General features: G+C 55.0%; 1 protein-coding gene across 3 annotated transcripts in view; it reads left to right on the top strand.

Annotated features, from left to right (window-relative positions):
• Positions 1–547: 547 nt before the first annotated feature.
• The window catches only part of RGMA (repulsive guidance molecule BMP co-receptor a), a 29170-nt gene continuing 5840 nt past the window's right edge, over positions 548–23877 (top strand). Inside the window, exons 1-3 of one of the 3 annotated variants that reach the window (XM_033100109.1) lie at positions 548–1109; positions 10645–10760; positions 21481–21995. In XM_033100109.1, the coding sequence (XP_032956000.1) occupies positions 1096–1109; positions 10645–10760; positions 21481–21995 (645 nt within the window). In that variant the 5' untranslated portion in view covers positions 548–1095. Of the gene's footprint in view, positions 1110–8968; positions 9206–9414; positions 9552–10644; positions 10761–21480; positions 21996–23877 lie in introns of those variants that run through there. The other 2 variants (XM_033100111.1, XM_033100110.1) reach the window with 2 other exon arrangements.

Here is a 23877-nt window from a genome sequence, read left to right as displayed (position 1 = left end):
CTTTCCCTGGGCTCCGAAAGCCTCTGGGGATTTACCGCTGCTGAAGTGGCCGTGTTCTCGCCAGTGTGTGCATGCGCTGCACGGTAAAACCTTCTTTTGAAAAGCCCGTGAGAATCCACTTGTAATCGGTACGTGTGCGTGAAAAAGCGCAGAGCCAGGACGGGCAGGAACCGCCGCGGCGCGTACACTGACCCGCCGTTACCTCTGCGGAGCGGCTGCACCGGGAAGGGACGCGATGTGGTTTCCTTTTTACTCTAGTGACGCCTGCGTCGCGTAAAAGACCATGTTCGTGGATTACACATCTCATGCATATGTATTAATTTTTTTAAATAAGATTCTTCAACAAAAATAACATCTCGGTAGAACAAAGGTGCTTCTCGGCAGACAGCAGCTGTGTGCCTGCCGGCTGTGACTACCTCCCGCAGAAACCTCTCCCCCGGACCATCATGGAACTGAGGGTGGAAAACGTGCTCTCCACGGCAGCCCAGAGGGAGAGTAGGAAAGTTGGGGGTACCTTGGGGGTCGCCGCAGTGGCCTACGCCCTCCGAACCCTTGCGTTTAGCGAAGTCTTGACTTTTCACTGTGCGCACTCAACCCCAGCCACCCATCCGGCGCTGATGCGGGAGGGTGCGGCCGCCGCGGGGCGGGGCAACCCGAACCCGCACCCCCACCTCCTCCCTCGCCCGCGCTCGCCCCCCGCCCGCGCCCGGGGCTCCTGGCCCGCCCCCTCCTCTCTGCGCGCAAACGAACCTCGCAACGCCGCGCTCGGCGGCAGCGGGTGGGGACCGGGCGACAGAGGGGGTGGCCGGAGCCACCCGACTCTGCAGTTGTCTCTCCAGCGCGGGCTGCTCCGCCGGAGCCGCTGGGCTGGGGACGCACTAGCTGTTCGCTCCCCTGCGGGCTCCTCCAGGCGCTCGCAGGATGCAGCCCGGGAGCAGGCGGCGCGCCCCGGGCCGCTGCTGAACCGGCCGGGGCGGAGGGGACCATCGCCTACTGAGCCCCTCCCGCCTTGCCCGGGGGGCGACGAGCAGCGCCCCGGCACCCCCTCTTCGCCCGCAGCCCCGCCACGCCACCCCCCGCGGGCCGCAGGGGCTCATGCAGCCGCCAAGGTAAGCGCGGGCTGGGAGCTGCGACACTTGCCGGGGCCACCGCGCTGCCTGGGTCCTCCCCATCCCCGCGGCTCTTCTTGCTCCCATCTTGCTCCCATTTGGAGCTTCGCCGCGCCTCGATCGCCTCAGCTCTTGGCAGCTGTAAAGTTTTTGTGGTTTGGTATTTGCTCTTTTTTCCTAAAAGGCTCTCCCCGGGCAGCCAGCAGCGCGCGTGGTTGGACAGCCCCGCTGAACGTCTCCTCCGCTGTGTGCGGGCTGGGAGCTCCCTTTCTCCCGCACAGCCACCTCCTCCTGGGAGCCTGGGACTGAGCCGGCCACCGGCCTGTCCCGCCGTGAACCCCCATTGGCCCTACGCCGGGCGCCCTCCTCCTGCCCCGCGCCAGGCTGCCTAGACCAGCTGCAGAGCTGCGGGACGAGCCCTTGCCCTCCCGGGCATCGGCGCTGCGCACGGTGTGGGCTCGGGTCCCAGCGGCCCTTTGCCTGGGACGGCCACTGTGCGGTAACGTGCGGGACTCGGCTTGAGTGCTAAGAGGTGGCTTCCCCAGTGCCCCCGGCGTCCCTACGTGGAAGGGTGGGCCGGGCGGACCCGGCACAGCGACCACTCCGCGCCTGGCTCCTGCCGTGGCTCATCCCAGGGAACCAGCTGGGGCAGCTGGACAGGTGTATTTAGGGGGAGCACCGAGGTGGGGGCGCTCGGATGCAATTCTTGACTGCATCCTGTTAATGTAATTGCATTGGATTTGCTCAGAGATAGACTCAATCCCTCCAAACTGAGATTTTAATGGGAGCCTGCAAGCTATTATGTAGTGTGGTTTCTGAAGGCGTTGGACTTGTATTTATTTTATAAATCGGGTGTCTTGAGGACGGATTAGGGGAAATCGCGCCATCTAGCGGAAATGGTGAGCTGCGCGGTTTTTGGGGGTTTTTTTTCTTAGGCTGCAAAGTTGGGTGTTCTCTAAGTAGGTAGGTACTTCTGCGCCCGGCGGCAACCTCCCGGGAAGAGTAATTTCCAGTGCGTCTACAGCCCGCTGAGCAAGATCGCCCGACGCCTGGAGCTCAGCACGCTGAGCTCAAGGGACAGAATTGCAGGTCGTGCTGAGTGCCAGGTTGTCAGCTCAAGGAGATCCATCATTTTCTCCATCTGGCTTTAGGATCCTCCAGTAGACATATAACATAAAATGTTACCTGCTGTTTAAAGGATGCCAGTTCTTCAGGCATCTGTGGCAGAAATCTGAAAAACCTGTGCATGGACCTTCTTCTTCTCCCGTGCATCATAGACTAGTGATTTTTCAGGCGAGTCTTAAGGGGTTTTTCTGGCAAATGCCTAGAAAAGAGATTGGCTGTGCTCTGAAGGGCAACTGAAGGGGAGCTGGGAAAGGGTCTCCTGCCAACCTATATAGGAAGGTACCAAAAAATAGCATCTTTACACATACAAAGAAGAGGTTTCCTGCTGTGTCACTACCACAGCCCACCACAGGCAAGCCCTTTATAAGGGAGGTGATCTCCAATTAACAACTGGGGAAGACTCTGCTGGATGGCAAACACAGCAGGGCACGGCTCTGGGTGGGGCACCCACACATCCAGGCAGCACTCCCTTCTCTGGGGCTGCATTTTGCTGCCACCTTCCAGGCCTGATGGTATTAGCAATGAGCTGGGATCTCTGTGCTCTGAAGGGGATTGTTCCTTGTGCATTTGTGCCATGTTCTGCTTGTGGGGAGACGGCCCCCAGTGAGATCATCTGGGTTGCAGTGATGGGTGGTGGTGGTGGTGGTGGTGGGTGGTGGCGGCTGAGGCCCCAGCCTCCTTTTTTCACTAGCCCTGCTCCCGTGGTTCCTTCTCAGGTGACAGACAGGGGCTTACTCCCTGAATAGACATGTAGAATGGTGGGGGGTTTGTCCGCCCACCTCTCATGCTGTCTCGAACTGTCTCTCCATTTGCAAGTGTTTATTTAATAGCCAGAGGTGTGACAAAAGGGGCTTCGCAGTAGCCTGGCATCTTTTTCAAGGAGAGTTTCTGTAACCTTTGGTGAGAAACCTCTGTCTGCTTTCTCTCCTTCAGAGCCTCTCCAAGACACGACTCACTGCCTCCCTAGTGTGTGTAGTAACAGAACGGAGGCGTGAGGAGATCCCATACAATATGACCCTTCCCTCAGCTCTTCGACCGCCCCATGTGTGACCAGACACAGGATTTCTTAGATAAACAGGGGCAAAATAAAATGAATAGGTCATATAGGGACAGGGAGTTTTTCGAGTCATGTTCCCAGTAACGTGGGCTTCTTCCAGGAAGCGTGCAGGAACAGGTATTCCCATTTCTCAGAAGAGAGGTGAAAGGGCATAGCCCAGATTCTGCAGGTTGACAGTGCACTTTTTCCCCGACAGACTGGTTACCAAATGAATTAAACTCGAGACTGGCTTTTACCATGTATGGTCCCAAAATTTGGTCACCACTTAAGAGGTATGATCACCAATATTTTTAGAAGTCTGTCATCCAGGGAAGCAGAAGGGATAGTCCCAAATGAAACTGAGCATAAACAAACAGAGATTATCAGAAACCAGTGCAGGCTCATAGGAACCTGTTACTTCTGTGAAATGAAAAGGTACTACTCCTTAAAGACCGTTGTCCTTGAACTTGACTTTTCATCCCAAAGGGAAGTTCAAATAACTTCTAAGTGTCTGCAGTGTTCCTGTGGCTCTTTAGGAGATGGCTTTGCTCTCCAGATGACATTCATTCAACAAACTTAAGTTCAACCTGAAGAAGGGAGGCAGGCCCAGGCTTTCCCACCCGTCTGGTAGCCAGCCCTATTCAAATGACAGGCACCTCTTTTTCTTATTTTGACCAAACACCAGCTCAATGTCAGCCTCCCTTCCCTTTACTACAGAGCTATGAAGGAGGAAAAACTTAAGGACTGCCTCACTCAAGTGTGCATACAAATTCAGGCTCACCTGTAGACCTTATGTGGTTCCTGGTGGCAGCCCCCACCCCTCACCCCCCACCCCCAGGTACAGACCTGCTCATAACCCCTCACTACTAAGCTCAGCAGGTCATTTTGCCCCCAAACAAGGAAGTCAAGGGAGTTTAATTTATATCGTTTTACATCAGTCAGTGCAGCTACAATTGCTTGACATTTAGATTTCAATACACTGATTTCAGAATGCTTCCCTTACTATCTTGCAACACACCTGGTTTTGTATCTTTGGGTATCTCAAGATCATTTGGTAAGAAAAAGCCAGATGCCAGGCTCTTCTATGCTGTGAGCGTTTTTACATTGCATTTGTTTTTCCTCTGTTGAGACCATTTTGAGAAATGAGATTCCTAAACTCCAAGTGTCTGATTTGTTCGTGAGTATTTGGGTGCTACTGGCAGTCTATTGACTTTTGGCCTGATAGGGGACATACTTCCCCTCTGAGCCTGGGCCAACAGTCAGGGAGGGCAGGGCAAACCTCTAGAGGAAGAATCCCATCTAGCTTTGAATTTGAAATGTGCTTTGAATGGCTTGTGGTCTGAACTGCAATGAATTGATACTCGAGATAGGTTTCCCTAATCAATCATCTGTTGCACAGCACTTACTGTCATTCAGAGGCTAAGTCCAGGTAAATACTATATGAAAACTTGACCTAAAGATACCATTTAACATCCAAAAGAAAGAAAAAGAATTCTAGAGCTGTTTCAATTTTTAGGGGTTGGGGGAGATTGTTCAGGGAAACTTTTCTTAAAACATGTGTATGTTTGTGTCTGGGACGCAATCTATCTCTAAACATATTCCCATGTCTGATGCGTGATCCTTCATTATACATCCAGGGCATAATATTTGACTAACAACAACAAAAATAAGTTCTGGGTGAAGATGAGAAGCAGCTCTGGTTTGGTGGGAAAAACACTGAAACGAGCATGCCAAAGGCCGGGGTTTGAGCCTCTCTCTGCCATTTATATTCTTGGTGACCTTGGACAAGTCACTGACTCTCCCTGAGCCTTAGTCTCCTCATTTATGAAATGGAGACGGCTGTGCCTCTCCCATAGTTGAGACGACTCTGCAGTTACACGGGAAACTTTTTCTCACAGTGGGAGCTCAACAGAACTTGAGTGTAACTGATAACGCACTTAGAATCCACCAGGAGAGGAGTTCGGAAATTCTGCAGCTCATCAGGAGCGCGGTGGACACTCTCTTATAATCCAAACAAACAATGGTCCTGATCCATGACATAGAACTAATATTGGTAACTATGTATCAACACTGACTCTATGCCAAACATCTGTTCTAATGCATTGTATTAATGCATTTGATCCACACGGTGACCCCTCTGAGGGGGCTCACATGTGTCCCCATTTGTACAGGTCCAGGGTCTGTGTTCAGATCGCATGTTCTCCGCCAGCATGCTGCATTGCTGACACGTGAAGAAATCCCCTCAACCTCCAACAACTAGAAAACATATAAAACCCTGGTGGTATGGGGGAAAGTCAGACAAACTGGACACATTTGTTCTTCTTTCTGGATTGGCACTCTGCCTCACTTCCCATCAACTGGGGATCGTCTTTACTTTAGCTTTGCATAAGCCATTCTAAACAAGTTTGAAACTGATGAATAACTTAGTTATCTGTTTCTATTGCTAAATGTCTATGGTATTTGTGCTTGGCACCAAATCGTTCATTAATCCAAATACTCCAGCCTTCTGCTCGTCCAGAGGGAGAGAGAGAGAGTGAGAGAGAGACAGATTCACTGTCAGTTCAGACACTTGCCATTTGGTGCATCAATGGTTCCAAGCTGGTTCTTCTCCCAAGAACTTACTGGAATGGGGAGAGGTAAACGCTGGGGTGTCTGTTCCCATGGGCACCCAAATGCTGCTTTAGAACAAGAGGTTACTAAATGTTTCTTTAAGGTGTGGTTTCAGGTATACAATAGTATTGCTGGGGGTTATTACTGAAGAATTTCACGCTGACACTAAAACACAAAAATGCCACTCTTCAAATTCCATTTCCCACTTGTTCAGCAACATGTTCACTTGGTGAATCCAGAAATGTCGCCGCTGAGGCTCCTCGGAGTCAGGTGAGGGCAGGTCCAGGTAGTTACAGAGCCAGCCCTGTGTCACTGAATCCACAGGGTCATGGGGCTGTGGGGCTGGGAGCCCCCCCACGCTCCAGGGCAGTCAGTCCATGATTCTACAGAGTGAATCTGAGGGTCCACCCAGAGACCACGGAGCTACAGGTAGAGCCACCCCACATCCCACATGTGTCTCCATCCCCACTGCGATGTCTAGAACATCTCAATCTCAACAGACAGTTAAGCAATTCCAAATGCTGTCGCTTTCCTACGTGGCTTTGTTGGCAAAGGGATTTTCAAGCTTGTAGATCAGATGGTTGCTGTGCTCTGGAGCCTCGGACAAGAGGCTCAAGAGGAAAGTAAGGGGGGGGGGGCTTTTATATATGAAACCCCAGTTCTCCACTAGCCCACAATCCCAGTAGGGGGAAATGGGAGAAGTATCAAAAGAGAAAATGTGGCTGCTCCAGGAGTTTCCTGAGAAACTCAGAGGTCAAAGAGAGGTGCAAAAAGACGAAGGGGGCTTCCATCCAAATACCAAGGAAATGTGACCCCAGAAACGGTTAGCAGGTTTCCAGAAGGGCTGCAACCCAAAGGGAGGAACTTGCTTGCAAAGGGAGTCCTTGCTTCTGTTTAGAGCAGGAGGGTCAGCACATGGATGGAGTAGGGTTCATTGTGGATGGAGTAGGGTTCCAATGAGGCAGGCACATTTCTGTACCTGGGAAGGAGCTGGTGAGCTCAGCAGAGGTGGCATGACAGCCCGGAGTCACCCAGACCTGCCACCAAGCCACCCAGGTGACCCGGCCCGTTACTTGTCTTCTACAGTGTAAGTTGGGGTAAGTGTGAGTTGTCTAAGTTCCGAAAGAGAAGGGACAGAATAAGCATCTTCAGACGGGAATTGAAGTCCTGGAGAGGGTATAGCTATTTGGAAGCCTTGGGACACTTCACGTGGACTGTTTTATATTTAACTCTGTCTGTGCATACATCTGTATATCCCCTATGGCTGGTCACCTTGGTTCTTCTATGACTGCTGAGCTCCGGCCATGATGGAGGGTTCATAGGACTATTTAACTGAGACAGAAAATAAAGTAGGAAATACCCACTGGGGAGGAAGCAGGCAGGAGGTTGCTAAGAGTTTTTGGTAAAATAATAGCTAGCTTGATTGATTAATTGATTTATTTTATATGTGCTTACATCTATCTATCCCGGGACCATCTGGAAGGAAGGGAGCAGTGATAATTAAAGATGAGAGTGAAGCCTGGTGGCCAAAATGTTCTTCCATCCAGGCTTGCATCCAGGGGCATACACACTCGGCCCCCGGGGCCCACAAAGGGAGTCCGCCCATCTAGGAAGGGTCACTTTTAATAGCCACTTTGGTGGAATACATACTGAAAAATAGTATTACCAAGCACCTTTTAAAGGCCCAAAGCACAATACACTTTTCTGAAAAAAAACAATGTAACTGAACCAATCTGTTAGCATTCTTTGAGGAGGCAGAAATAGGCCTGGAGATGAGGGAGAAACCCAAGGATGAATTATGTTTAGACTTCCAAAATTCCTCCTGACAAAGTTCCACCCCCAGGGTCGTTTAGGATAGTAAGTTGTTCCAGAGTGTGGGGGAAATCGCCACAGATCGGAATTGTTTTTAGAGACAGGACACACAAAAATAGGATAAACAGGTACTTTTCTGGATGAGGAATTCTAAACAGTGGGGATCCCCCAGGGATCGCTGGTGCTCCCAGACTTAGTTTAAATGTTCATATTTCATCTGAAGGAGAGAATTCTCAGATGGTTCCAGACCTGCAGATCAAATGGGGCTCTGCAGAGATGGCAAACAAATGGTGATTAACTGCAGGGCAAGCTGGGGCGGTAGCAAGAAAATGCATATTAAGCTTTTGCAGACGCAACCGAAGTTAATGCATTTAGGACAACATAATCCAAATTGTAAGAAAATGGACTCTGTCCAGTCTGTTTACAGTCACAACACCGGGGTGTTGGGGGGTCTTTTCCCAATGTTTGTTTGCTAAAGGCTGGGCTGGACCAAGTTGTCAGAAAAATGCAAGAGAAGGTCTCTCCCCGAGGTGTAGGCTCCCACCTAGGGGAGAACCATAAGTGGAGTTGTTTGTCTGAAGTCAGCTATGCTTTGAGTTCCAAAACCCAACATGTCAAGAATGTCTTACTCTTGCGAAGAGTTGGGAGCTGTCAACAAGCTGGTTGGTTTGGCCAGTAGAGTTTGATTCCCCCAGGTCAACACAAACCCCTTTCTGCTCTGTTCGGGCCTGGATTTCTCCAGCTAGTCTACACTGTGTGAAGTCCAAATGTCCACGTTCGTGATGTCAGAATTCAGCCTTCCACATTTCTCCTCGTGAGAAAAAAAGCCCTTGGCATCTCTTTCCCTGATTATTTGCTTCTGCCATAAGAACTGGATCTCCTCCCCAAGTGGTGGCACTGGGGGGGGGTGCCACCGGTGGGGGGCTCCGGTGGCCTTGTGCCCCTCCCAAATTGTATTATCGGCCTCCCCCTTCCAGACGAAGACACTGAGGTGTAGAGGCCGGAAGTCTTGCTGTCAGGTGTCCACTCTTGGGCCAGGGCAGCGCTGGAAGAGGCTGCTTTCGTGTCTTCTAAAGATGCACAGCCTCTTTGCTGTGTTCCCGGACCTGGAGAGGCTGCAGGCCGTGGTGGTGGTGCCTTTACTGGTGGGAATGCTAACGGATCCCTTCTCTCTCGTGAGTGGGAGGCTTTAGGCTCACTTGTGAAAGGCAGAACCCAGCAAGTGGCGTTAATTAGGAGACCTCGTGGGTCTCTGTGCAGGCTGGCTGTGTGCCTGCCTCGGTTTGCCAGGGCTGTGCTGGGGGTCTGCAGAATAAATCGTTGGGCCAAGCTTGAGAGGATCGAGACCTGGATTTTCAGCTGGCGGGCTTTCAGTGGACAAACCCATAGCATTTTGCAAACCGGGACTCCAAATGCACACGAGTTTAGAGGAATGATCATTAGAGCCTGTTGGACTAAGATCTACACACTGGACGGAAATACGGTGGCACTGGCACCCCAACTGTGAAGGCAGGTGAGCAGTTGCCACCCTGGCCTTTCGTCCTAAGGGAACAACAGCCTCCTGTTGCCACGTGGCACGGCTTGGCTGAGGCGCTGGTCCCTTTTCTTACCTGTTTTGTAGAAGCCAGGTTCTGGCGTATTCCTGCTTGCGGGTGTGTCTTCACAGAGGTAGGGCTTTCTCACCTTGTCCAAAGCTTGCTCCTCCAGAGCCGGCCTGGCCTCCCCTCCTGGCAGGCAGGGGGCCGGCAGCCTGTGTGGCCTTCTGCGCTGAGACAGTGCTTAAGAGAAACACCGAAATTGGATAAAACTCAGAATTTTTTTTTCCTCCAAAGAACCAGATGAGTAGGCTTGGACATGAGGTGAGTGGGCCAAGGGAGGAATTGGATTGGCTAAAAACACTCCCTCTGGCCTATTTGTGTTCCATCCAGAAGATGTTTCTGGGGGGAAGCTGCCAGTCTCTTAAATATCCCAAGAGCAGCGGCAGAAGAGACCTAGGGCCTAGTGAACTTTGAGGAGATGACATTTTTCATCCTGGAAAAAAATAAGCGACCAACTGAAGGAAGGGAAGTGACCACTCTGACGCCCTCCCAAGAGCGGCTTTGGGGCCAGGGCCCTGCACACCGCGGGGAGCGCTGTACCCACACCTCCTCCGGGGTGGCAGCCGTCCTCCTGCGGCAGCCCACAGGCTCGCAGGCCCCCAGCTCGGGAGCGCAGCCAGGGAGAGTCCTCGGAAGCGGCGCGGTGGTTGGAGGGGATGCAGGAGGCAGCCGAACCCAGGCGGGGTGGGTGGCCCGGGACCAGGGCGGGCGGGCCACGAGGTGCGCAAGTGGCTGAGGTCCCGCGGGCCATCCCCCCGACCCTGGACAACTAGTGCCTCCTGCAGGGGGACACATCTGCATGAGAGAAATGAGCCACGGGGGTGTCGGGGGCGGATTTGGGACGGCAATCTAGCTGCAATGGGGACCTGGGGTTTGTCTCCAAGCACAGTCTCTACTTGGATTGAATATTCACGGGGAAGACTAGGAGGCGCGCTGCCGCCCTTGCGCTCTGCAGGGACGGCCCGCGCCGGGGTGCTCGGCCCTTTCTGCGTGGGGAGCCGCGGCGCGCCCTGCGTCCCGGGGTTTCCGAGGTCCCCGCGGCCCGCGCCGCAATCGAGCCGCCTGGGTCCCCGCCCAGCTCCCCCAGCACCCCCGCCCCCGCGCGGGCGGTGCTGAAACCCGAGCGCGAGGGGGCGGGCGGCGCGGCAGCAGGGGTGGCAGGGCCGCGCGGACATTGGACGGGACCGGGTGATGGATGGTGAGGGCGGGGCGCGCGGGGAGGGGGCGCGCCGGCCGCTGGCGGCCGAGGGGGACCGAGCCGCCCGGCTCGCTGCTCCCGCCGGCGGAGCGAGGCTGCCTTTTCTCCGCAGCGTGATTGATTTTCTGCTTCTTTTCTTCTAAACTCTTCTTCCAGGGAGAGGCTAGTGGTAACAGGCCGAGCTGGATGGATGGGTATGGGGAGAGGGGCAGGACGATCAGCCCTGGGATTCTGGCCGACCCTTGCCTTCCTTCTCTGCAGCTTCCCCGCAGGTAAGGCACCGCCCGGGGCGCGGGGACAACTGGCTTCTCGGGCTTCCTTGCCACGTCTGGGAGCGAGTCAGAGCTGAAGTTCGCCGGTGACCTCCCCTGGGGATCCCGCCTCCCATTTCCACGGGTCTTTGTTTCTCCCGCGCCCCGCCGAAGGCGCGATGGATGCCCGTGGGGACCCAGGGGGGACCATGCTCCGGCTGCATTGAAAAGGAGCGGGACGGGAGGTCGCAGGGGCCGGGGGCGCCTCCCTCCTTCTGAGAAAGGGGGGACCCGGGACGCGCCGCTCAGGGGCCCCGGAGGGGAGGGGGTGCAGGGGAGGCATGGACTCGGAGCGGGGGGCACTTTCCCTGGCCGCTCACCCACCATTTTGCAAACCTGCCGGGTGCCCAGGGGTGAAGCTGGGGGCGCCGCTGAGGTCCCAGCCAAGTCACCCACGCCCCTCCTGCGGGACCCCGTCCCGGCTCCACGCGGGGAGCCCACGGACTCGGCTCGAACCAGCCCGTATTCCTGTTTGATAACATCCCGCGTCGCCCCCTGTTTGTTTTTATTGTGTCAGAAAGGGAGAGAATTTCAGAATTAAAGCTGAAAAAGCCCATCTGTTTCCAATGAATCCCCCATAGTTTTTCACAATGTTTTTGGCAGATTGCTGCTTTCAAATTCCTCCGAGCCTGGACCTCTTGTTTTTGTTGGGGGAAGGGAGACCAACTCCACAGAGAAGCATTTGTTCCTTCCCAAACGCTCCAGTTTCTTGACTTTTTTTTTTCCCTTTCGCGGGGGAGGGGAAAGGCACGAAACTTAAATCCCCGCTCTGTTTTCCTTATAATGTTTCATAAAACTTGATTTCATCTTTGCCACATGCTACTCACAGCCGGGCAACACCAGTTAAACCCGTAATGTCCATTATTCTCTTGCTAAAAAGACAAATAAACCTAGTGTCACGGGCCCAAGGGTACCGATTGCAAGGCGGGATCTCTGGGCCGTTGCCATGGTGTTACGGGGCTGGGAGGCGTCTTCTTGCAAAAAAAAAAAAAAACGAGAGTTTGTTTCGCTCCGCATCCCGACGCGGATACGCAACCCCCGCGCACCACCGAGCTTTGCAAGAAAGGGCTTGAGTGAGGCTGGGATTGGGTTGTTTTGTTTTGCTCCTCAGCCAACTGGGTTTCAGAAACTGGCAGAACTGGGCCGTCCAGGTTGCAAGTTGGGGCTCCCGGCTGGCGGGCCATGTAGGCAGCCGGATAGGGGCCAGGGATCAGTTTACCTTCTCGCCCCAGCCCTGTTCCGGGACCCCAGGCGCCTACTGGGTCCAAGGCGCCCAGTTCACTCAGCAGCTGCGCCCCCAAGGGCGCCCTGGAGAGCCGCAACCTGTTTCTAGCCCTGAATTCCTCTGGGAGGCCCCCCGCCAAGGACAAGATGGGGGTTGTCAGTGCCCCGCAAAGCCCTTGGCCCCCTTTCGCCCTCTCCCCAGAATATTGAAACCGCCACAGTGGTTCAAACAGCAGGGTGTACTATCTACTCCCTCCCACCCCCTTTTTTTTTTAAAAAAGGGGCAGTTTCCCCACCTACAGAAGTGTCCTGCTGAAGGCTGATGTGGTTCCCTCCCAAGAACTACAATAATAAAATCAAAAAGGACTCTCTTCTTTGCAAAGAAATTCCCCCTTTTGGAGAAGCAGGAGTTTGCAATGTGTGTGCATCTCGTTTGGCCTAGATAAAGATCCAGCCCATTGGAAGTTTTATCAGATGGGTTGATAAATGGCTTTTGTCCCCTGGCTGCCGTGGGGGATGTGATCTCAGCTCGAAGCTGAAATTGAGAAGGGGGGCTTAGAGGCCCTTAAAACAACACCTTCCCGCTCTTAAAGCGGCAGCACTTGTTAACTTCTTGGGCTAGAGAGGGAGGAAAGGAAGAGCTGACAGAGGTCCTCGGAGGCCGGAGGCAGCTGGGAGGGCTGCTGCTGCTGTTTTTGTTGGTGTTTTATTTCATTTCTCCATCTTTGAAACTTTGCTTTAAAATATCCCCTATAGTCTGAGGAAAGCTGGTTGGTTATGTAATTCACAACCCAAATTCCATCACTTTTGTTTCCAAGAAGCCCATTTCTTTTTGGCTTCAAGGCTGGTAACTAAAACCTGGCAGATAGAACAGATAGCTGCCCTACTGTCATGCCAACTGGCTAAGGTTTCTTCTAATTTGAGGCCCTGACAGCTGCAGTTAGTCAAAATTGCCCACCTTACTGAAAACCGAGCTTTCAATAGCCCCAAACTCAATACACCGGGGGCTCCCAAAACTTGTGTGCTCAAGAAACCCGTGTCAAAGACAGTGTCTTAAGGAAGAGATGCAATGAGTCGTGTCCCCAGCGTCTTCTTTGGCATTGGCAGATGGGCTGCCTGGGAGTGAAGTTAGAGAATCTGCAGGGTTGGGGGGCCGGAGGGTGGGTGTCAGAGAACGAAGAAGGCTCTGGCAAGTGTGTGGCATTGGAACAGTCAGGGAGCCTGTGGCCGTGGCCTCTCCTCTGAAGACAGGTGGACGGAGGCTCGAGTAGCCGCCTGAAAGCAGGGGTTTGTTCATTGCGAGTCAACTTGAATGGCTGCCAGGAGTAAACCCAGAGGAGTGCAAATTAAATTGGACATGGTTATGTGGAGAAAGATGCCTTAACTTCTGCTAGACTGAGAGGGTTTGTGTCTTTTGAGAGTGTTTACATGTACCCACTCAACGTGTACGGCACACCTACTGTATTCTTGACTCGGTGACAGTGACATTTGGGGCCCTCCTCTGAGCAAGGCCTGCATCTGCCTTCAGGTCAAGGGAAGGGGCTCTGCGGTGTCCTGTGAGCTGTGAGGGCATCCGCTCGGCTACTGGATGGACAGAGTGGCCACGTCCAGCTTGGAGACAGAGGGGACGGGGCGGAAAAGGCTTCTTAGAACGGTCTTCCACACGTAGCATCCTCTTCACAACATAATGAATAGATACTTTTTCAACTTTGAGACCATGGGGACTTCATAAAACATTTCTAAGCCAAACCCATCCAAGGCATATGTTGTCGACATGTTGGCCCGTTTCCTATAACCACATATGGATGCTGTACTCCACACGGCGGTTCTGAAAGTGTGGTCCCTGGCCCAACCCCCTCTGCGTCCCCTGGGAACTTGTTAGAAACACAAGTTGTGGGCCCACCCCAGACCTGCTGAAGCAGATACTGGGGGGGGGGGCAGGGGGCACTGCGGTCTGTACTTTGACAAGTCCTCCAGGGGTTCTGGTGTCCTCCCAAGCCGGAGGACAGCTGTTTCGAGAGTTATTGCCCTGAGGCCTTTCTTTTTGCTCATTTCTTTCCCTCTACTTTTAAACTGCAGCTGTTTTAGACATGTTAGTCCTCAGTGGAGAGACCAAAGCTCGGGGAGACCAAGGCCCTCTATAAGTGTACAAGGGTGTCTGTGCCCTTAGAGACATGAAGTGTTTCTCTCAGAGCTAGCTGCCCTTCAGAAAGGTGCCAGCAAGTCAACCTGCCCACATTATTATCCTCCCGTGGGACTTTGTGTCCCAAAGGGAGAGAAGGCAATGATGGCCAGTTGCAGAGCCAGATGGCAGCAGGGCCAGCTAGCAAGCTGGTGGATGCCACAGCAAGGGGTCTGCAGGGCAGAGCCTCGCCTCCCAGAGAGGATGGGATGTAGAACCCTACAGAGAGTCTGCCTCTTAGCCCCTGAGGGTGACTAGGGCAGTAAGGAGAGGATATCTGGTCTCCTGGAAAACCTCTCTGCAAGGTTGAAGAAATTCCTAGCCGTCTGTCACCCCAAAGCTCAGAGGAGAACTGGGGAGACAAGACCCATGGGCTCAGATAAGGACGCTCCATGAGATGGGAAAGAAAGGTGGGGTGGTGCCAGGTCACATGTTGGGGGCATGGGTTCCTGCTGAAGTCCTCGCTTCCATGAAATGTGCAAGGCCCCCAACAGAACTGGGCGAAGATCCCCGACTTTTATGTTTTGGTCGACTGGTTAGGTGCCATGCTGTTTTAATGCTTGGCTAAATCCTACCCGCCTGAAATCGAAGGCCCTATTCTTCTAAGGTGACAGACTCATCTGGGTTTACCCAGGACTTTTCCAGTTTTAGAACTACAAGTCCCCGGTCCTTGGAAGCCCCCTCCACCCTGGGCACACGAGGATGGTTAGTCACCTTAGGGTCTCCCCGTCCTGTCCCCTTGGTGTCTGTGTCTGTTTAGGGACCCCACTACCTGGAACCGTGAAGGCCTGGCTGTGTTTCCCCATTCAGTTCTGTCACCTGGGCCTGAGCCTCCGTCCGTCCTTTCCTGCCTCTTGCCATCGTCACCTTGCTACAAGCAGCTTCCCAGCCCTCGGACCTGCCTTCCTGCACGCCCGATCCACCAAATCACCACATGAATGGCAATCTTTTCTCCAAAATAATATTTTCTGGTTCTAAAAACAATACTCATTTATAAACCTAAAGGCTGAAAATGATAAGAAAATGAAAATAACCCAAATTCCACCTTCCCACAGACAATCCCACAGACAATGTTCATCACCAATGAACATTCACGATCGTCCTTTGAGACACAGTGCCTTTATATTGTTCTCTCCAAAGTATGCTCATCTGAAGGAGAACAATAATTGGGAAAGCTCTTCCACTGATTGGGGGTTGCAGTATACCACGCACCGTGCTAAATGCTTTAAATACGTCACCTCATCAGACTGTCCCACTTTCCCGATGAGAATCATTGTTCCCACCGTACGGATGAAGAAACAGAGGGTCAGAGAGGTTGCCTGATCTTACACAGCTAGTTAGCAGCCAGAGGCCAAAGGAGAAAGAACCCAGACCCCTGCCTTTTTCCATTTACCTGATTTTGTGTGAACACTCATTAAATTTGCTAGTTAGCATAGTAGACCTTGTTCTATGAGCATATAAGGCTTTCAGGTGGGAGGAGGAGAAATAAACTTTGGAGATAGGATTAGATAGCAGAATGAAGAGTGACCGCGCTTTCCATGGATCTAGGCTTTTTGCCTCTCGCTAAGGGCTCTCTGCTCCTTATCTATTCCTGGCTGAGCGTTCCACAGAAGAAGATGTCACCCAGCCCTAAGTCAGGAGAACCAGTTGGCAGGGCTGTCACTGTGCAAATTTTCCCAAGTCAGAGTATGTCTTTGGGGTTTTGCTTATTTATTCATTTCATGCGCCATTTCCCCGAGCAGTCAGCATACCGAGACGTCGGTTACAGCCATCCCTCTGCACCCGAGTCCCTGCAGAAAGGGGCCCATTATTGCTCCGCCCGTTACGGAATGTCCCATGATCACAGGCTCACACGAGTGTGTGCACTCCGGGCGCGTGCCCAACCGGCCTCCCACTGTGGGAGGAAGGTGGAGGAGGAAGGCCTGCCTGCGGATGGAGAGCGGTGAGGGAGAAAAAGCCACTTCAAATGAATGCAGACCTGCAGCGGGCCAGATGAGCCCCGGGATGCTGAAGGCGAGGCCAGGATGGAAAACTAGCACCTCTGGAGCCAGCCCCAGACTCAGGAAAAGGGCTTAGGCCTCAACGCAGAAAGACCCGATTGCCTACCTGCAAGCTTCCTTTAGATCTGAAAAGTGATTTCTTTCTTTGCCCATAATCACCCTCCTTGTGGGACCCAGGGGAGCTTAGTTCTCTGCCCTAAGTCAGGATGGTACTGAAATGGAATCCTGCGCCCAGCCCTTGCCCACCATGGGTCCCTCTTACCCAGAGAAGTCCTCAGCCACCCGACTGGCAGGCCTGGCTGTGGCCTTGACCGTTCTGTTTGCTGATCAGGCTCCACATGGCCCCAGGGGGAGCTGGGGGAGGGCGTCCAGTTTGTAAGCTGAGGTGTGCCCTCCCCCCTGGCACTCTTTGTGGCTTCTTGCAACAACTTGGCATGCGTGGAGGCTGGGGCAGAGCAGCCCTGGCTGGATGTGACAAGGGGGACATGCTGCCTGCCTCAGCGGGGGAGTGGCATGCAGCCACCTCTGCCCACACTTCGGGAGGTAAACCCCAGCTCCCCAACCACCTGCTTCCCCTTCGTGGGTCACTTGAGATTCCCTGAGACACTTCCTCTTGCTCACTCTTTCTCCTATAGACCAGCTCCTGGAGGAAGCCCCAGAAACTTCCCAGTGGTTCAGGGGTGGGAGGCAGTGGAGCCCTGGGCGAAGTCGGCTCCCAGGGACCTTCTCAGGCTGGACGGGGAAGGAGTGACGTTACGGAAAGGGGACCAACTCTGGGTACTTGTAGGTTCAGGAAGGGAGTGTCGGCTCTACCTGGGGAAACATCCAGCCTGTCACCTGGGTGTGCTCCTTTCGGTATGTGATGCCAAACATCTGGCTGTTTACAGCAGGAGGATGGAGTGAAGTTCCTACTCAGGTGACACAGCTAGGCCGCCTCAGGCATCTCTCCAGCAAGGGGACTCCACAGAGTACTGCCCAGGCCAGAGGTGACCAAACACTGACCCTCGATCTGTGTGCTGTCCCCTCCTAGATTCAGTACTAAGGGACTGGAGCGGGTGAGACGGGGCCTGTTGCTCCTGCTGCTGCCCGTCTTCTCACGCCGGGCGAGGCAGGGTGGCCCTCCTGGCTGGCGCTCCTTTCCCACGTCCTTCAGGGCCGGGCCTGGGCCTTGTTGCTCAGAGGGGAGCCTCAGCATCCGTGCTTCTCTCCCAGTGGAAGCCAGCTCCTCTTAAGTGACACGCGTCCTCAAATAGTGTTCTGATTGTGCCACGGGCTTAGTGAACATGATGCAGGGCTCACTCTGGCCTTAGACTGACATATGAGGGCCCCGGCAGGAGAAGAAACGCCACACGGGGGAGGTCCACAGAGGGACTTGAATGGGACGGTGGACGCGGGTGGCAAAAGGCCACGAGGGAACCCCTGAGGCACACACGGCTTGGGGGCTGAGGGCACAACAAGGAGCTTGGAGGCCCAGGGCGCAAAGCAGGGGTCCCTGCCTGCTTGGGCTCCGTCGTGGGCAGTGGCACCAGCAGCTGCTGGGGAGGAGAAAAGCCAACGCTGGGTGATGATGAAACAGCCCGGGGACAGAAAGGAAACCAGTCTTGACCAACAGCCTTCCCTTCTCCGTCTAGTGCCCCCTGCTGGTGGGATCGAACAGGGAGCCCGGTGACGAGAGAAACGGGGTTTGCAGAGCCCAGCCCCACTGAGCAGAAGCAAGTGGGTTGAAGCTGAGGGACATTTGCTGTGTAATGGGCACAGCTGGCACCCGGGGTTCTCGTGTCTGGCCCCAAACTCCTGGCTGCACGCTCACCAACGAGCACTTTGCCTCCGGCCAAGCTCCGCTATGCTGGAAGCCCCTTGTGTTTCTGGGACCTTTTCCAGGTAGTACTTGTCAAATCCCACTGCCTTTCAAGACCAGGTTGAAATGTTGCTTCCCTGATGTCCTCTCACGCTGCCATCCTGGCATCTCTTGTGGTTTAGTATCCAGATGAAACGTATTTGCTCTGCATTCGGGCAGTTTCCACCTCTCGACCTGAGCACAGGAGCTCACGGGGGCTCGTTGCAGGAACAGAACCAAGCATGGCGCCTGGCACGTAACAGCATCCATAACTTCCAGCAAGTCACGAATTCAGACGGTTACCCTGCGAGCCGGAGTCAGACACACCACCCATGTGACCCTGGGGCGTGTAGTCAGCGTGAGCCTTACCCCTTTAAGAGAAGGCAGGTTTTTCGGTTTCCTGGCTCATCCCCGCCCCTCCTACTCGGCAAGTGAAACCTGATCTAATCCCTTTGCACGCGGGTAATTTATTGGTCTATTGGGCTTTTCTTGGTGGCAAATTGCATTGTCTTTATTCCTGGGTTTGGGCTGTGGAGCGGCTCACCGCGTTCCTAAAACTCCTTTCTCAGGGCCCATCCCTCCCACCCCCTGGGCGCACAGCGAAATAAGTTTTATTGGGCTTCTTTGTTATGCAAACAAGGTGGTAATAATCAGGCTATTATTCGGAAGGATTGGGCTTGATTAACAGTTCAAAGGAGGTCCCTGAAAGCAGCTAATGGCGCAAATATTTTCATCCTGCCTTGGTTGGTACAGCTGCTGCTCCAAGCTCCCTGCCTCCGTCTGTTTCCGAGAGGCGCTGGGTTGCTATTTAAAGGGCAGTGATTAAGCCAGACAAGCTGTGTGGCTGGGAGAAATCTCTGCTGTCTCAGTCCACGAGGGAGGCAGTCTGGAGCCCACCTCCCCCCAAGATGAAATGTTATATGTGTGCGCGGTGCCGGGGCACGATGCTTTGAGTGAGGAGTGCGGGAGCCGAGGATTCCAGGACAAAGATGAGGTGTCCCTGCTCTTGGGGGACTCACAGGCAGGAGGTGGCATCGAGCTGGAGGGTCAGGGATGACACGGACAGTTCAGCCAGGCCCAGAGAGCGGCCGGAGGGTGAGGCCCCAGGAAGCGCCCCAGGGAAGGCAAGGGGCCTTCCAGTCTTTCCAGGGCGGTTCTGTTGGAGCCTTTTCTGTGTGGCTCTAGAGAAGGATCGAGGCCCCGCAAGTGTCCCTGGGAGGCAGATGTGGGTCCACAGCTGGAGCATTCTGGAGCAGAAGGGGCCGCGCTGCCCGGCAGAGTTCCAGTGGCAGTAGAGGCCGGACGTCCACCAGGCAGGAATGCTCCAGGGAAGGTTCCTGCCGTGGAGGCTGGCTGGAGACGGACACCCGTGAGCGCTGGTCCCTCAGCCCCAGGTTCTAAAGCTCCAGCAGTGGAGGGTGGTCACAAAGTGATCGTTAGGGCTCCTGATAGAGTCGATTGCCCAGAGTCAGGAGTAGATGGGTCTGATGGTTGCCCGGGGTCCCAACTTGAGCACCAAGAGCCCACTTCACCCCCAGGAAGTCTGGGAGCATACCTGTGTTGTAGACATTGTCTGCACACCACCTTTTGCCCCAATGGGCCACTGTCTTTGCAGCCTCTGGATGCTCTTCTGTTTGTCCCCCGGTAGCTAATCCTGAAAGTCCTGTCTCAAGATGGGCGTGGGTCAAAACAACATGCTTCTAAGGAGCATAAAGTTCTATTTAGTACCTTTGCATTTTCCGGGGCATCTGGGGTGGAGCCCCGGGTGTAGGAGTTAGCAGAGACCTCGACAGCCATCCCTGCCCGAGAACACAGTGGCTGAGATGGAAATGGAAGCTTGGGAGAATTCTTACTTCCAGTCGGGTTCTTGATTCCCCTGGCTCTCTGCATACTGGCTGTCTGGGATGTGTTGTGAGGCAGCCAGAGGGCCCAAGGAGCCACTGTGCCCTCTGCAGGAACCAGGCAGCTGGCTGCCTCTGTCACACTGAAATCACCAGGGTGGCTCGCTCTGTAAAGCTGGTTTCCTCTTCCTGCTTGCACAAGTTGCAAGAAGATCTGTTTCCAACTCTCAGACTTTCCTTTCCTCGCTTCTTGGACACTCACATCAGAAAAGGCCAAGGTTTACTGCCTGGAATTCAGGTCTCAGGCTTTTTCATTAAAGATACTAAACATAAAAATCAGCCTCTCTGGGGTCTCTCTGGCAGGTGATGCTCCAGCGGAGAGCTTTTCCTTTTGATGCCGGGCCAGGTTCCATGTTGGTGCCTGACCTGGGAGGCCTGCAGCCTGTGATTTAGTGACTCCGTGGGGGGCGGGGCCCCTCATCTCACCACCCATGGGGACTGTCCAGTCCTGGCCTCCTCCACGCCTTCCCCAAGACCCCCGGGAAATGACAGCACCATGCATGTCCACTCAATGTGGACAGGCCCTGGAGAGCTGCGTCACCGCCTGGAGAGGTAGCAGGGAAACGGGAGCCATCAATTGCAGTCCAGCTCGTCACGCTCAGTGGCTCTTGCGAGCCATTCCCCCACCTGATCTATAGCTTCTCCATCTAGCATGGTGCTTGGGCCTCCTCTTAAACTCCAAAGACATGCAAGGCCCCAGGCTTCTGAGCAGCAGGGGGAACCCTGGAAATCAGGTGTGTGAAAGCCATGGTTGTCAGGCCTGGCCATTTGTAACTATCACTAACGTCTCAAAGCTTGTGAGTGACTACAACACACACACACACACACACACACACACACATTAGGGGAAATCCAAAGTTACCACTCTCATTTGCTTTCCAGCTTGCTCTCCTGACCAGGGTAGAGAGGGATGGAGCTACACAGACAAGGTGACCCCAGGGCTAGCACAGTAATCATGCCGAGCGACCTTCTTGGAGCTTCAGCTCCAGGCCGGTGCCCCACTGAGTCCTTCAACACTCTCAGCAGATAGTATTACCCACTTTCCAGATCAGTATAACAAGGCACAGAGAAGTTAAGAAACGTGCACATGGTGACCCAGTGGCAAAGTTTGGGACTCACATTGAATCGTGAGGCTTTATCATCTGCCAAATTTCTGTTGCTTTTGCCAAATTCTTGGGGATGACTGTGACAGCATTAGCAGATGTCAAAGGCCCAAAGGTGGCTTGTCGGCTCCCCCAGTCGCGCTGCCCAGAAACACTGACCATTCCTGCCCACAGGCTGGGAGCTGTGGCAGAGGCCCCTGCAGTGCAGCGTGCCTGGCCACGTGGGGTCCTCATAGGCTGCACAGAAGAATCTGGAAGGCCCGGAAGGGAAGGGCAGAGCCCGCACTTGACCACCACCTGCCGGGCGGGGCGGGCTTCACCATCGGTGTGCAAACGTGCGGTGTGCAAACGTGCGGTGTGGGGCGTGCCTTCTCAGACGGGGTGTCCTTACGCGGGCGCCCACCCTGACAGCGTGTCCCTTCGCTTCCCCACAGCCACGTCGCCGTGCAAGATCCTCAAGTGCAACTCTGAGTTCTGGAGCGCCACGGCGGGCGGCCACGCCCCGGCCTCGGACGACGCCCCCGAGTTCTGCGCGGCCCTGCGCACCTACGCCCTGTGCACGCGCCGCACGGCCCGCACCTGCCGGGGCGACCTGGCTTACCACTCGGCGGTCCATGGCATAGAGGACCTCATGAGCCAGCACAACTGCTCCAAGGATGGCCCCACGTCGCAGCCGCGCCTGCGCACGCTCCCGCCGCCCGGGGACAGCCAGGAGCGCTCCGACAGCCCCGAGATCTGCCACTACGAGAAGAGCTTCCACAAGCACTCGGCCGCCCCCAACTACACGCACTGCGGCCTCTTTGGGGACCCGCACCTCAGGACTTTCACAGACCGGTTCCAGACCTGCAAGGTGCAGGGCGCCTGGCCGCTCATCGACAATAATTATCTGAACGTGCAAGTAACCAACACGCCGGTGCTGCCGGGCTCGGCCGCCACCGCCACCAGCAAGGTAAGCATGAGGCTTGCGCAGGGGCGCGGGGGTGGCCCTGCACTGAGGCTCTGCACCGGCTGGACCCAGATGCCTCCTGCACCCACCGTGCTCTTCCTTACACTAAGTGAGCTCCTTCTTTGGAAAGGAATATTCTGGAGATTCTAAATATTGACTAGAGTGATCTCTACATTTGTGGGGGGAGGGACGGGGTGGGCAGGGTAGGACACGTTGGCATCCCCTGGCGTACAGAAAGGGCAGCTGGTGAAGGCCCTGTGCGTGCCAGGTAAGGGAAAGTGTTTAAGGAAACCTAGTTTCCGTTTGTGTGCACAAGCGTGTGTGTCATGCACCTTTGCACACAGTGCGTGCGCGTGTAACATGGTTTCCTGACTGGCGTTAGAATCCAAAAAGAAACACAGCGTGTGGCTGTGTACAGGTACGTTTCCATGGTTGCCGTCTAGGAGCTTCCCGTCCAGTGGGAGCAAACCTTGCCTGGGCGCCTGGGCCTGGCAGCCTCCTGGAGGTGACAGTCCAGCCCAGGGCTCCCCGATGCGGCTGCAGTTGATGAACTGAGCAGAAAGTGATTCTGGGGCCCCCTCCAGGCTGGTGTGACGCTCCATCTCTGCAGGGGGTCATACGTGTTCTTTTTGTAAAGCCCCCGGTATTTTGGTGCATAGAGGGGCCGTGGGGTCAGAGCACAGGGCCGTCGGATGGCGCTGGGGGTGGCCTGCGCTTTGGGCACAGTCCTGCCTGCTGTCTTTGCCCGTCAGTGACACTGAAAGGCCTCAGCATCAACGCAGAGAGGGCCATGGTGTCTGGCAAGGCATGCAGCTGGAACAAGTGAGGACGGGACGCAGCTCACTGAGCGCCCTGCGGGCCACCCATACAGCCTCTCCCTCCTCCCTTGGCCGGTCCTGCCCACCTGAGGCAGCTTGGCTGACACATCCAGAACCTGAGGCTCCAAGAAGCAAAGTGCCCCCCCGCCACCGCCCCCAAAGTGCAGTCAGCCCAGCTCGCGTTGGACCTGGGCTGGGCGATCCTGGAGCCCAGCACGTTCTCGCTGCCACGTGAGGCCGCAGAGGCTGCTGAGAATTGGTCATCGTCCGACGCAGGGAGACTTCAGCGTCTGCATAGCGGCTCAGTCCTGCTCCCAGGGCCACAGCCAGAGGCGGCCACCATGTGGCCCATGGCACAGGCAGTGGACATCTCAGGCTCTCCTCCCCTACTCACATCTGTGACCTCACATTCCTTCTCAGCCAGAGGGACGCTGGTGGCTTCTGAGTCCAGGCGATGGGGACACCTCTGCCTCCTCAGGGCCCAGCCCACCAGAGCCCCTGGGGTTTCCAGGTTGGCAGTGGGTCTGTTTTCCTAGGAACAGCATGTTGCAAGGGTGCCAGGCTGACCCACAAGGGCGTTTTTGTTCCTTCCCATCCCTCCACGCCCCAGAGGACAGTGAAGTGACCTGGCAGCCAGGAAAATTCCTGCCACTTCCCTCTGCGCCAGTGGCCCTTGCATGCCCGAACGGGGTCTGTTGCTGGGACCAACTCAAAGACCAACTCAAGCGGGTCTTTACGTGTGGATGTCCTCACGGGCCCTTGGCCCCGGGCCGTGAAGCCCGGTGGGCAGCACAGTTGTGGCCGGTATGCGCTCTGCCCTGCCCCCGTCTGAGGGGAGCCCATGTCAGGGATCCAGCTGCCTTCTCACAGCCCCTTCACCTCCCCTCCTCCCGGCTTAGAGCCCAGATAAATGAATTCGGGGAGCCTGAGGCTACAGATGCTTAATCCAACAGCAAACACACTTCCGGAGGGGACCCCGCCTCCCTGTGCCATCCTGCACCTCCTGACCCAGAGCGGTGAGGGCACCGAACGTGATAATAGAACCAAGGGAGGGCTTGTGGTTAGTC

Source organism: Rhinolophus ferrumequinum, chromosome 28, assembly GCF_004115265.2.
Source record: "Rhinolophus ferrumequinum isolate MPI-CBG mRhiFer1 chromosome 28, mRhiFer1_v1.p, whole genome shotgun sequence".
NCBI classification, from domain to species: domain Eukaryota; kingdom Metazoa; phylum Chordata; class Mammalia; order Chiroptera; family Rhinolophidae; genus Rhinolophus; species Rhinolophus ferrumequinum.
Note: the sequence above shows the minus strand (reverse complement) of the source record. Positions and strands in the feature narration are given on the sequence as shown.